Raw genomic sequence first — 14,364 nt, forward strand, 5'->3', positions numbered from 1 at the left:
TGTGTATCCAAAGGGTGCTGTTCTCTTACCCATGAGGTTTAGCTAATCACAAACAAGTTAAAGGAGCGGTAAGATGCGGTCACAATATAAATAAACCCAAATGCAGCATCAAGGGCGTCCTTGCTGCTGTTCGGTGCCCGTTCGTCAGTTCCGACGCAAAGCGAACCTACATGCCGAACACCGCCTGCTCCCGTGTCACCCTCCCAGCCACTCCTCGGCGAGGCCCTTGTTGTAGCCCAGCTGCCGATCCATCTCCCTGAAGGCCTCCTTCCTCTTTTCCACTGACCCTCACCTTGAACAAGCATGAGGTCTTTCTACAGGGATCGCTCCCTGCTGATAACCTGTCCAAAGTCCCTGAGGCAAAGTCCCTGAGGCAAAGACATCACTCTCCCTTCTCAGAAGCAAGCTGAGACATCTCTTCGGACACCGCAGGTTCTTTCTCTGGCAGCGCATGGTACATTTCATATTCTCCGTCAAAGCCCTCGCCCAGTTCTGCAGTCCTCCCCATTCACTGCCCAGCTTGTGCAGGTGGACGAGAGGCTCCCTAGTCATTAACGCGAACATTTTCGACACTGAAGCAGTTACTGCATATGCATGATCATGTTAAGAATCCAGAATCTCACTGTAATATAGCAGAAGTCTCTTAAAATGCAGCTAGTTAGACAGATTTACAACCCCACAGAAACTCCCCCCAACAGACAGGCAGTCCCCAGGTCGTAGATTTACAGGACAACCGTACATGCCCTTAACGTTCTATAAGGTTCCCCTCGCTTTGAAACGAATGAACTCACCCCCACTAGCAACAAATTCTTCATCGCAATCACCTTCACTGGCTGCACCTTCAGCTCTTAAATCATCGAAAAGGTTTCAAGTCCTTCCTTGCACTAACGTCAGGCCAAATAAGAAACATATGCACTGGTTCCAACCTACCCACAAACTCGACTTCAAGACTCAGCTGGGAACAGAAATCCTCTGTAAGCCAAGGGTTGCCGGCGCAGCACCGGGGTCTTCCTGACCTCCTCCTCGCACACACCCCACCCCAATAATGAGCCGCTATTCCTTACTGAGCTGCATTTCGGCATCAGGACCAAAAAACAGTCCTTCCACTGTCTGCTGGTCAACGGCAGGGCCACACCTGCTGGGGCGACTTGGACCATTTTCCATTTATGGAGTCTGCATTAGAGTGTGGGATGGAGGAAGGGAGGGATGGAGGGAGGGAAGGAGGGATTGACTGATGAATGTAAGACTGGTTAAAAGCTTTAGCTATTAAATGAGGATGTCTAACTGAATGTTCTGATGAAGGCCCCTCCAAGGTCTCACATTCTCCCCAGAATCTGTGTTTCAGGCAGATATTGATCTCGTCAACAATTGATAGGCTTGTGGATTTCTCTCACCTCTGTGATTTAAACCTGATGAGAATGCACAGGCTGCTGAGCTTGCTCCCATCAACACCCAGATATAGTCCAATACCAACAGCAAAGGCATATAATTTTGTTTGTTACAGAAGTAGAAAGCCTCTATTTCTCCCTAGGGGTGGTTAGTGGGTTTGAACCACCAACCTTGTGGTTAGCAGCCCAGAAGGTAACCTATGACACCACCAGGGCTCCTTGAAACGGAGGGAAAATCCTGGACTCATGCCACCTTGGTACCAAAAGGAACCTTGGACTGCTGTGACTAATGCCATCTACCCAGGAAGATTAAGTGATCTTATCAAGGTCACGCTGCCAGAGGCAAGGCCACCTGAGGCCCTTGGCCCCAGCTCCTAGGGCAGTGCTCTCTGAGCCACACCAAACTGCCCTTTGAACTCTCCCATGGTCATTAAGTCAAAAGTTCAAGATTTATGTGTGCTTTGGATGTTAGTGACTGCCAATTGTATTTTTATGGATGCAAAAAATTGAAAAAATGAAAACACACACACACACTCACAGCCCGTTTCAGCTCTTAGATGAAGTCTCCCAAACTCCCTAAAGGCCGACTAAGGGCTCTGTCTGAAGTCCATGATTAGGGCTCTTAAAAATATCACTAATCAGGACATTTGAATGCATTGACTCCTGGTTGGAGTGGGGTGGGGGAAGGTTCGGCATCTCTTAGAATTAGCCCCCAGCCTGGCAACAAACCGGAGTTCATCTGTTTTTGGTTTGGGGCAAATGAAGAGAAGGCCTGCTGGGGGTGGGGTGGGGAGTGACGTGTGTACGTGTGTAGGGAGGGGTGGCAGGGGAGTGGTCCTAGGTGAAAAATCCCTAGGAGGCAATGTGATGATGGAGGCACCTCCATGGACCCCACAGGCTGTCCCCGGAGAGGCGCAGTTCCCTGGGGGAGTTCCCAGTATCTCCGCTCACAGCAAGGCCCTCCTCCACTTGTCCTCCACCAGGGAGACTGTACTACCTGCCTGGAGAGGAAGCCAAGATGAAAAGACACCGAAACCAGCTACCCAGAGGGCACCAGGGCTGGCCTTAGGGACCAAGATGATGTTCCCATTACAAAGGAATGTCCAGCAACGCCAGCATCTCTGTGTGCCTCCAACCTCCTCTTCCTCCAAATCACCTTGATTCTGCTGTCGAGAATACACACGGCACAGCATGTACCCGCCCGAGCTCTGTAGCGTGGGGGACACTCCATTTGACACTCCTTTCGCTCTCTGATTTAAGGAGCCCTGGTGGCACCGTGGTTATGGGCTGGGCTGCTAAGGACAACGTCAACAGTTTGAAACCAGCAGCTGCTCCGTGGGAGCAAGGCATAGCCTTTATCCCAGAAATGAGTCACAGTCACAGAACACAACCGCCCCCCCGCCCCCCACCAGCCACCCTGTCCTCCGGGCTCACTGCAAGTCAGCACGGACTTGATGGAAGTGAGTCTGCTTCTGAGTTTCCTCTGATCTAGGGACCCTGGTGGGGTAGTGGATTCTGTGCTGGGCTGCGGACGTAAGTTCAGCAGTTCAAACCCACCAGTCACTCTGTGGGAGAGAGATGAGATTGAGGGGCTCAGCAACCGAGACAGTTCTATACGATGGATGGATACAAGTCAGAATGGACTCTGAGGCAGTGAGCTTGGTTCTCGTGCCATTTGTTTGTTGCTCTGGCTTGTTCTACTAGCAGAAACTCACTGTCTCTACATTCCTATCTAATCTTTGCAGATGTCCATCTGGTCCCACTGAAATAGTGCTTCAAGGTCGCACAAGGCTCAAGCAAAAGCTGTTTGACAAGACAAGCTGAATGACCCTTCAGGGTTAAGAGGACTTCAGGGACTGCTTCTTCGTTTGAACTTTAAAGATTCTCTCAGGACAACCAATTCAGGAGAAATTTGAAATCTGTTCAACATTTCCCCTCTTTTGATCAGGACTCTTCTGTGGTATCACTGATCAAAATATTCACTCATCATATCCAGGTACCCTTCGAGTTCTGGTCTCGTGGCCAAGAAGGTCACTGTTCCCAGAGACAAAGTAATGCCCCATCCATGTCCTCCTCCTCCTCCTCTGTTGATGCAGGTGAATAGAGGCCCATGATGTGCCTTGGATAGCTGCTTGCCAGCTTTGAAGGTCCCAGGTCCCAGGCCCCACACAATGCACTAGGAGGTATAGGTCAGAAGCACGCCACGGGTGGGTAGGCCAAAGACCCGGGGTGGCCCAGGAAACCGTGACCCTAAACCTCCAAACCAAGAGACCAAATCCTTGAGGTGGGTCTTCCGTGTTACACAACCACTATTGGGTGGTGACAGTGGTGGTGGGGTGAGATGAGATTGTTGTAAGAACAATGTCACACAACTTTGGCCAATTCAACTTATGCAGCTTTTTGGCAGTATTCCCAATCACTGGCTGTGCAACCCTACCCGGAGTCTGTTATTTTCTATCACCCTTAACCCCCTTCTCCGCCCTTCCCATTCCTGGTAACGACTCACAGACTTTGGTCTCTGTAAACATAAAAGCCAAACTCGCTGCCATCACACCGCTCACAACTCACGGCCACCCTACAGGGCAGGGCTGAACGGTCCCCATGGGCTTCTGAGACTGGAACTCCGGATGGGAGTAGACAGCTGCATCGCTCTCCCAAGGAGCGGCTGGTGGCTTTGAGCTGCTGACCTCGTAGTTAGCAGTCCAATGTGTAACCACTATGCCACCAGGTTTCTATACATCTGCCCTTTCTTCTCTTTTTATTGATGTGAGTACATACAATCATTTGTCCTTTGGTGACTGACTCCGCTCAGCAAAATGTCACGCCGCTCTCGCCACGTATGGTGTACGTCCAGACTCCTCTCTCCCACCAGCTAAGCACAAGGGTATTGGCTGTACCGACCGCAGTCTGTCTCCAGTCATCTGCTGACGGGCATCTCAGGGAGTTCAACCTCTTGGCGTCTGTGACTCGTCCGGCCAGGGACGTTGGTGCGCCCGTCTCCGAGTCTCCGTTTTCAAGTCTGTTGGGACTACAGCTGGGTCCCTGTGCTTTTCTTATTGTTTCCTATTCCTGGAAACTCAAACACAGCCGAGACACCCACAGTCGCCGACTCGGGTACCATCTCTACCAGGCAGAAATCCCAATTAGAGCAAAGGCGACCGGGAACTCTTCCTATCAGCAAGTTGATCCATGAGATGAGTCTGCAATCTCAGGCTGCCCGCCCTCCTCCTCCCTCATCACCGCCAAAAACAATAGCCTCCCTCGCCCCTGCACGTGGTGCAGACATCTGCAGGTCTCTACGGGGAACGAACCAAAATAGAAAATTACCTTGTCTCTCTCCTCACTCAGTTGCAAGAGCGACTCCAGAAGCCAGAATCGTGATGGGCTGTCCTATGATCAATTCCCCGCAGGAAAGGACTTGTTGTCAATCAAGAGCCCCCCACCCCTCCTCCACAAGAAGCTTCAAGCTCTTCAGAAACACTGCCCGCTGACATGCAAGCTAGAAGGGATTTGCATGCCTCCAACAGAAGCACCTACCTGTTTACAGCCAGGGCCCAGGTGCCCAGGAAAGGCCAGGACCAGCCAGGGTGTAAGGTGCTCTGGTGGTGCAGATGCTTAAGCATTCAAAAGCTAACCCCAAGGTTGGCAGTTTGCATCTGCCTCATAGCTGCATGGTAGAAAGAAGCGGGCCCTCTGCTCCCATACAGATGGTCGCCAAGCAAACCCAGTAGGGGGTTCTGCTCTGCCTCATGGGATCACCTTATGTCCAAAGCCCCTGGAGGGGCCCTAACACCACCGGTTCCCTGATAATTCCCTACATAAAAGCATCAAATCCAAACGTTTCAAAGCCTTCCATCTGGGTGCATTTCAAAACTGAGCACTGGAGATGCCAGCTTCCTGCCTGGAGGAGGGCTTCACTGGGGGCACAGCGAGCAGCACTTCCTGGCAGGCTGGCCAGCCCGTAATGACATCACAGGGCTGTCCCCTCCTCGGGAAAGGCCAGCACATCTAAGGTTGAGGTGTGAGGTCATCGACGAGTCAGTGGCTATATCACATGACCGACCTGAGACTATCCTGCACATCTGGAATGGGTGGACTGGACTTAGACGTGTCGGACGGAAAGAAAGCAGTGCCCAGTGCAGGCTGTCGAGGTGGGTGTGACAGAATGGGCACAGATGCCGTGTGCCACACGGGCCTTTGAGTAGGCACACTTGAATGAGTGAGCAGAGACTAGCTTGCACAGATGGGCCACTACTAGGAACCTCTGGAGGGCACATGGACACAGGGAGTCCCCGAGGCTGGATCACAGAACCCAATAATTTCCAAAAGGTTTAAACCAAAGTTCACTCTGGGCAGACAGTTACCACAGAGGAGCCCTGGCGGGCGCACCAGGGTCACACACTCAGCTGCTCCCCAAAAGGTCTGCATTGGACCCACCTGCTGCAGGGACAGAGGGGAGACAAAGATGTGGCCCGCCTGCTCTGTAAAGATGAAGGCTCTCCAACACTCACTGAAATCTAGTTGACTCTCAATCACCCCCTTGGGACAGAGCAGAACTGCCCCTGTCGCTCTTCCTGGGAATAGAGAGCCTCGTCTTTCTCCCTCGGAGAGGGCTGGTGATCTGAACTGCTGATCTTGAAGTCAGCAGCCCACGTGGAAGGCATGCTGGGGGCACCCATGGAGGATGGTAATGTGGTGGAACCAGCTCCAAGGCCCAGGGCAGGCTTCCTAAGGGTTGTGCTTTGGGAAGCACCTGCTTGCGTTCTAAGCGGGAACATGATCGGAACCATTCCCGGGCAGGGAGGGCGTGCCCATGAGGGCCAGATCTGCTCCCCAGGGGGGGGGTGTGAGCACTAAAATCAGTAAGGCTCTCACTGAGTGCCCAGGCGGGGCCCAACCAGCCACCAATCCACCAATGAACAGACTGCTGGAGAAGGCAGGCCTGAGCTGCCCCAAGAGAGGCGAACCCCCAACAGAAGGGCGGTCACCCCAATCTGGGGCAGTGAGAATGAGGGCATAATCTATGGAGAAGCCCCCTGGGGAGCCGGAGCTGGAGTCCTGGCCGCAATCACCCTGAGCCTCCATTCAGGAAGACCTTGATGTCAGGCTTGGGGGCCAGCAGACCCCGGTTTCAGGGCCAGGACTCCGCACTCCACCACCCTGCCCTGATTCCTGCTCACGATTGCTGTCATCGTCTTTGGCTGCCTTGCTTTCAGGACTCTGTTAAGAGACTCCCAACGTCAAACTGGAACACGCAGACAGGCTGGCTTTCTTGTCTGTAACCATCGAAATTAGAGAAGCTATAGTTTCAAGGCGGGGCCAAAAGAAATAGCCAGCATGGAATCTTGCCGGCCGGCCGGCCAGAAGATGCGGCGCCCAGGTCTCCACCCCCAAATTGGGGACAGTCAGCAGGCCACAGCCGGCCCAGGGCCACCGGGTCACTGAGTGTCCTGGGGGAACATCACACACCCCGGGTGCTCGCCAGGCCATCAGAAGAAGGAATCCATTTGGATACCAAGGTGCTTTCCAAGTGGCTGGAGACGCACAGAATCCCGAGCTTCTGCGATTTTCCCGATTCAACGGGTCAGGCATTTGACACGAGGCGGCAAAAAATTGTTTTAATGGCAACATCCCCTTTCCCGCCTTGCCAATTACCCTGGTCTCGGCATTCCTCGGGCAGAGAGGCCGCAGCTGTTTAATCTCAGCCGGCCCAGGCTGCACCTGTGAGTCAGACCGGCCTAATCACGGGAACAGATGGCAGTGGCCAGAGTCAGCTAAGAACTGCTATCACTTTAAATAGCATCTAACGTTTCACGGACCAAGCCGGGCAGTTCCCGGCAGCAGCATCTCTCTGGTACAGCTAACGCCGGTCTCTAATCGCTGGGAGAGCCAGCACCCGTCACAGGGCAGGGCCAGTGCCACCTAGCAGCGAATTACAAAGAATCATATTTGCCAGGGGGAAGGCCTGGCACCCGCTCGCTGTTGGTCAGCCCGCACTGAAACCCAGCAGGCCGGGGGTCCTGGTGGCACAACAGCGGGGTGCTGGGCTGCAAACCCAAAGGCCAGTGGGGTTCACACCCACCAGTCGCTCTGAGGGAGGAAGATGAAGCCGCCGACTTCTGGAAAGATTGGCAGCCCCAGAAACCCTGAGAAGCAGATCCCTCCTGTCCCACAGGATCACTGGGAATGGGTTGAGTGTTTGGGGCCACCTGGCCCTTCGGCTCAGCAGGATCACCTGGAGAGCCGCAGCAGGCAGGGCTTCTGAAGCCACTAGAGCATCTCCTCACTCGGCCTAGTCAGTCGTTGGTCATTGGCCTTTATACACCTTGCTGCTAGAATTCATGACTCCCCATGTGTCGGGAGGTAACCTACTATAGATAGGGCACTTGATCGGCAGAAGAATCCAAGACTGAACTGGTTCGTTTTGGTTCAGCGCTCTGATAGACTGCACCAGCAGTCACACAGTAAGAAGGCCCTCAAGTGATCTACATTGTAGCAAGAGTGTTGTAAGTGTGTGGGAGAGTGACGGTGGGAGGGGTGATCCCATAAGAATATCACTAGGCGACTTTGTTACAATGTAGATGCTGATTCAGTCCTAGGTGAAAAGCCAGGTTCAAAGCCCCCAAACAGTCCAGTTCCCCGGACTCCAAACCAAACCATGCTGATGGAAGACGATGTCCCCGCCAGCATTCTCACAAACCACACAGCACTCAGTGCCGTCGAGTCAAGGTCAATGCTGGGCAATCCTATTGGGCAGAGTGGGTCACTGCTCATGGGCGGTCACTGCTCAAGGGAGTAGAGAGCCCCGTTTTTCTCCTGGCCAATAGCAAAGGCTAACTGACACAAGCTATTCAAAATCTGAGTAGAAAAGTGGGAACCTTGGGGGGTGGGGGGGGCACAGATGCCACCAGTGTCCCTGAGCGGTCCACGAAGGCACAGTTGAGGTGGCACATGGTTTACTGTGTGTGCCACAATAAACACAGAATAAACTACAGAGCCAAGAGAGCCCACCCGTGAGGACCAACACAGAGCTGAGAACTAATCACAACAGTCCTCCCGAACTCCCCGACCTTCCCCGCCGCCCCCACCCCCACCCCAGGTCATGAGCCAGGGAACAGGCAACTGGTGGAATCATAGTTCCAGTCTTTGCACACCGGGTCACCACTCTCTGATCTATGAAATGGGACCTGCTAGCCTCCCCGCTTCCCTTGTCATTGGGGGTGGGGGGGTGAGGGGAGGCGGGGCCTGGGCTGCACCATGCCTGGTCCCTCCCTCCCCTGCCGGGAAAGAGACTACGAAGACACACCTCTGACCTCCCCGTGTATGACTGCCCCATAATCATAACCTCTCCGGCAGCAGGTTCGAATCACAGGCACACCTTCTCACTCGCACAATGGGCAAGACCCGCAGTGAACGCCAGCCCCGGGCACACAGGGGTCTTGGTGGTGAAGTGGGTTTCACGTTGGGCTGCTAACAAGGTCAGCAGTTCAAACCCACCAGCTCCTCCCCTGGAGAAAAGGTGAGGCTCCCAATTCTTCTCAAGATTTACCACCTGCAGACCCACAGGGGCAGTTCTACTTGGCCCTGCAGGGTTGCTGGGACTCAGAACTGACTCGATAGCAGTGAGTGAGTGGCAGCGTGACTAAGCATTCAACTGCAAACAAAAGGCCCGCGGTTCAAAGCCGCCAGCCCCTCAATGGGAGAAAGATGAGACAGTCTACTTTTATAAAGAGGGCAACCTTGGAGCATATTGGTCACCCCTACTCTGTCCCAAAGGGCCAGGGGTCAAGCAGACAGCAATGAGTTTGGTTGTTCATTATTATTGTCGTCGTTGTTTGAAATGAACTTGTATGTCATTAAAGATCCCAAGTCCACCTCAATTTTCCTTTTGCTTATTTTAATAACAAGCAGACGTATATGAAGCCACGATTAAATGTCCTCACGTGGACTGCAAATGCTTTGAGGAACATGTGGACGCCACACCTCAGCGGAGACCAACGTCCAGTCTACTGAGGACCATCCTTTCTTGTCGCTGGACAAGGACTGGTCCCTGCCTGGCCCTTTCTGTACTGAACTGCCTCGTGCACACACCAGCTCCTCCCTCGGAGCCCCGTCCTCACGGCAGCCCTGTCGGGGGGGGGGGGGGGTCACCCTCAATCTACAGTCGAAGAAAAGGAGGCTCTGAGACTTATCAATTGCCTTACCCAAAGCCATCCAGCTTGACATGCAGGGCAGGATTTGAACCCCAGCCACCCACTTACCCCCCACTGTGAGTGCTCAGCATGAACAATCCTTAAAGACACAACCAGCCTTTTTGGCCGCTTTCGAGCACCCCTACAAGGGAAGACCCTCCCCCCTGCTCCCACGTAGCATGCAACGTGCCTGCCTGAGGAGGTCAGGGTTGTTCAACAATGGCACCACTGACATGTGGAGTCAGACCGTGCTGCTTTGGGTGTCTACAGAAAGGGGTGGGCAAGGTCCAGAGCACCCCTGACCTCTACCCACCAGACACACCCCCTCCATTCTCACAAGCATTACCAATGGTCCTGGGGTGTCGGGAAATCACCCGCAGTTAAAAACCTCCGGGTTACGGTAAGCACCACCCTCTGGTATCAAGAAGAAGAACGTTAGCGGCTTCTACAATTTGTATCCATCTCCAAGTACAGGGAAGGCCAGAGGAAAAGGAGACCCCAGGAAAAGCGAGGGCCACAGACCCGAGAAGGAACGACCATGGAGAGGGAGAAGGGTGCGCAGGAAGACTGCTTTATTCTCAGGTTTGACCGTCAGAGCGCAGACAGTGCAGGCGGAGAGCTCGGCGCGGGGTGCAGACGCACGCGGCGTCCAGAGGAGAAGCCAAGAAGACAGCAGCCGCGCGTCCCTCCACTACTTACTCTTGCTGTCACTGTTCTCACTGACCAAGTCCTCGGGGCCATCGGGGTCATCCTCGTCATCTCCAGAGGAGATTGCATCTGTATTCAAAAGAACAGATTCGTGGGTGTGTGGGTGGCGGGGGCAATGCTACCAGAGGGCAACGATCCCGAGACCTGGGGACCAGGACAAGCCGCCTGAGGCCGCTCAGGGAAGACGCTTCCGAAGGCTGGGATTCCCCTCGGGAAGGAGCCTCAACCAGGGAGGCCCCATGCTTTCTGCTCCGACATCCTTCAAAGGGGCCTTCTCGTTGGGTCCTGGGGCAGCTGAGGTCTCAGTGGCAAATCCTGTTCAAATCCCCGAGTTGACCGATGACATAAGACCCCAAGAGTCTTCCCAACACAGCCTTTCAGCGTTTCTGTGTTTTGTGCTGTTTGGAGGGGAGGGGTGCTTGAGGGTTCCCCTTCAAGAAAGAAATTCATCCCACACAAAACTCGGCCCCCTGTGTGGCCTTCCAGCCAGCGGCTACCATGAGGGGCTTCATAAAAGTGATGGGAACATGGGATTCAAAGATGATGGAATCTCCCCATTGACTTTCCCAAGCATGCCCTCCCCCCCACCCCCTCCCTCCTTTGTATTCCTGAAAGCAAAATTCACAGCTGGCCCTAAAAGAAGGGCGAGGGGGAGGCTTCGCAGCACCCTTCCCCCTGCACGAAGGAAAACTCAAGGAGAGAAACTCCCATCTTAATGAGAAATCAGAAACCTTGAGCTTCCAAATTTCAATGCTACGATAGAGAAGCCAGGGATGACAGTGCACTGAGGGTTGGGGGTGGGGGGGGAGTGGCTTACTCTACTGAACACAAGAACTCAGCGTCTGAGGACACTGGGTCTCCTGGGAGACCCTCGAAGCCAGATCTATAGCATCCTGACAGCTGTGTACCTGGGCCCAAGGGGCTGGTAGCAATATGGGTTCACCCAGAAGGCAGCTATGAAGAAGGGAGAGCAGAGGGCACCAGGCCCACTCACCTGTGACATTGACCATGAAGTACAAGGCCTCACTGTCTACTGTCCTAGCCGCAGTACAAGCATAGAGGCCGGAGTCTCTAGACGTGGTGCCTTTTATCTGCAAGTACTCCCCAATAAGCACTGTCCTATTGTTGGGCCCCAAGTGCACCCCATCCTTAGTCCAACTGATCATGGAGGCATCTTTCAATAGGCAGCGCAACTCTAGCGACTCCCCGGGCGCGGCCACGTGCACTTCCGGTGGAGAGATTTGGTACTTGGTTGGTGGCTCTGCAGAGAGGCGAGAGAGGATGGAGACGGTTGGGAAGGAGAAGGGGGAGAGAAAGTCCAAGGTCAGTGGCAGCCCGATGGCTCCCAGGACAGGCTGTTCTTGTTTTCACAAGGGGCCCCTGCGGGTGTTCTGTCTCTGACCTGCGCCCCAGGAAGTGCCCCTTAGGTGAGGAGCAGACTGTCTGAAAGGTCAGTGGGAGGGAAAGGGATGGGAGGGAAGCGCATGGCCAAAGCGACCCCAGCTTCACACCTACAGGCGGCCTGGCATTTTAAACAAACCACAGCCCGGCTTGGAGAACCACCACCAGGCAGAGCCGGCTCACGAGGCAATGTGCTGTGTCCCTAAAGTTGGGGGGTGTGTGTGTGTGTGTGTGTGTGTGTGTGACAATGCATCATCTGTTGCCCTCCCCATTCAGCATGACTGGTTCTCACACCAGCACATACATGTACACAGGTACATATACACACTCACACATGCATGTCCCTGTGCAGACATGCACACATTTGTGTGATCTATTTAGTTGCTGCTGTCACAAAGCCACGTTTCTGAGAATACACACCCCTCCTCCCAAGGTAAACAAGTGGACACCGACCCACAGTGTAGGAGCCCCAGTGGCGCAGGGGTTAATTGCTCTGCTGCTAAGGGGATGGAAGGGTTGGTGGTGCAAGCCCAGCAGCCGCTCAGCAGGAAGCGGGTGCAGCAGCCTGTGTCTATAGAACTGACAGCCTTGGGAGCCCTCCGGGCAAGCTCTCCTTTCCCGTGGGCCACTGTGAGTGGACGTCAACACCATGGCACTGGTTTGGCCACTTTGTTTCATTCTGGGGGGTTCCTCCGTGGTGCCTGGGTTCTCAGCCGGGGCTCAGGGAGGCGTGTCACTGGAGGGTGAATTCTGTGCTGGTGGGGTTCACTGTACAGCCTGCAGGCTTTGTCCCCACACTTCACAGAACAGGAGCCAGGACACCTCCACCCCTCCCTGCCCAGCGCCCTACCACACACGCCCTGGTCTTCACCACCTAGGGCAGCAGTTCTCAACCTGCCTCACGCCAAGACCCTTTCATACAGTGCCTCCTGTGCTGGTGACCCCCAACCAGAAAATGATGTTCGCAGCGACTTCATAACTGTCATTCTGCTACTGTTATGAATTGTCATGTCAACATCTGCTATGTATTTTCATTGTTACAAATTGATCATCATTAAAGCATAGTAATTCATCACAAAAATAATATGTAACTATATATTGTGAAATATTTATTGCTAATGACAAATAAGTGAAAGTTTGTCTTGAAGCATGGTGTAGCATGGCTAACAGTCTTCATGCAGGGTACTTATAGGTGGGTGATCTGCACATGGGCGGACCCGCCTGGAGATGGAGAGGAGCGGTGTCTCGGTTCCTAAGACCATCAGAAATGTGTGTTTTCCAATGGTCTTAGGTGACCCCTGCAAAGGGGTGTTTGACCCCCAAAGGGGTGGCGACCCACAGGTTGAGAACCACTGACCTAGGGTCTCCTGTGCCTTCCCCTGCTTGGGGGACAGCCCTTCCTCCTCTCCGCCCTATTCAATGCAATCCCCCCTCAGACACCCAGATCCCACCTGGCCTCCTCTGTGACATATCCTCCACCTGTCACGCCCAGAACTCCGGGGGACACGCCACTCTTTCTAAGAGCAGGTTCTATCGTTAATGCCAGGGTCCAAGAGAGAAGGCTCAGGCTGGTTGGTGGCTGGGCCCTACCCCCAGGGCCCAACTGACACACACATAACCCTGTGACCCCTCCAACCAAAGGGAAGGAGAGAGAACCCCCACTCCCACTCACCACCCCCACCAGGCCTCCTCCCCTCGCAACAAGGCTGCGAATGGTACCCAGAGCCCCGGGCTGGAACACAGAGCGTCCTGTCTCAGGGCCAGCTCCAAGTCAGGGCAGCATCACAAGGCCATTGTTGTCCCTAGACCACAGGAGATCAGAGTCTTCTCTCAGTGTTAGCCCCACTGCCGAAGGTTGGAGAACCCACCTCCTGGCACCAGGCCTGCAGGCTTCACCCAGAGAAGCCCCCTCTCCAACGACCCACAAGGCCCAGACATGGAGAAGCCTTCAACTGAGCTGAGGACCCAGAGCATGCGCACAGGGAGAAGCCGGAAGTGGGCTCTGACCTGGCTGTGCCTGTGAGTCACCCCGCCCCCCATCTCCCTCCACCAGCACGTGCTCACGGGAGGAGCACCTCCTTTCTTCCAGCTCAGCGGTTCTCAACCTTCCTGATGCCACCACCCTTTCACTCAACTCCGCATGTGGGGGGGACCCCAACCATAAAATGAGGTTCGTTGCTACTTCATCGCTGTCATTCTGCTACTGTGATGAATCGTCATGTCAATATCTGATATGCAGGACATATTTTCATTGTTATAAACTGAACATCATTAAAACATAGCGATTCATCACAAAAACATGTAATTCTACACTGTGAAATATTTATTTCTAATAACACATCAGTAAAATGTTGTCTTGAAGCACGGTATAGCATGGGTAACAGTCTTCACACCAGGTATTCCTAGGTGGGTGTATCTGCATGTGCGCAGACCTGCCTGGAGATGGATAGAGGAGCGGTGTCTCGGTTCCTAAGACTACACCATCGGAAATACGTGTCTTCCGACAGTCTTCGGCAACCCCTGTGAAAGGGTCCTTCGGCCTGCAAAGGGGTCCCGACCCACAGGTTGAGAACGGCTGGTCTAGCTGCTGGGCAGCAGGCGGGGACCATGGCAGAGCCACAACTCACAGGGGCAGGAGCTGGGCATGTCCAGTGGCTGAGTGACAGTGAGAAATG

At 54.0% G+C, this 14,364-nt stretch overlaps 1 protein-coding gene across 10 annotated transcripts in view; it reads right to left on the reverse strand.

The window, feature by feature from the left end:
- The window catches only part of FGFR2 (fibroblast growth factor receptor 2), a 123,321-nt gene that overhangs the window by 80,706 nt on the left and 28,251 nt on the right, over positions 1 to 14,364 (reverse strand). For 4 of the 10 annotated variants that reach the window (XM_075534921.1, XM_075534920.1, XM_075534923.1 and 1 more), the window contains exons 3-4: positions 11,283 to 11,549; positions 10,280 to 10,357 (exon numbers count right to left, since the gene is read on the reverse strand). The exons of 3 other annotated variants lie outside the window; for them this stretch is intronic. In XM_075534921.1, coding sequence (XP_075391036.1) covers positions 10,280 to 10,357; positions 11,283 to 11,549 — 345 coding nt within the window. The remainder of the gene's footprint in view (positions 1 to 10,279; positions 10,358 to 11,282; positions 11,550 to 14,364) is intronic. 3 more of the 10 variants (XM_075534925.1, XM_075534924.1, XM_075534929.1) reach the window with 1 other exon arrangement.

This window comes from Tenrec ecaudatus, chromosome 16 (genome assembly GCF_050624435.1).
Source record: "Tenrec ecaudatus isolate mTenEca1 chromosome 16, mTenEca1.hap1, whole genome shotgun sequence".
Lineage (NCBI taxonomy): Eukaryota > Metazoa > Chordata > Mammalia > Afrosoricida > Tenrecidae > Tenrec > Tenrec ecaudatus.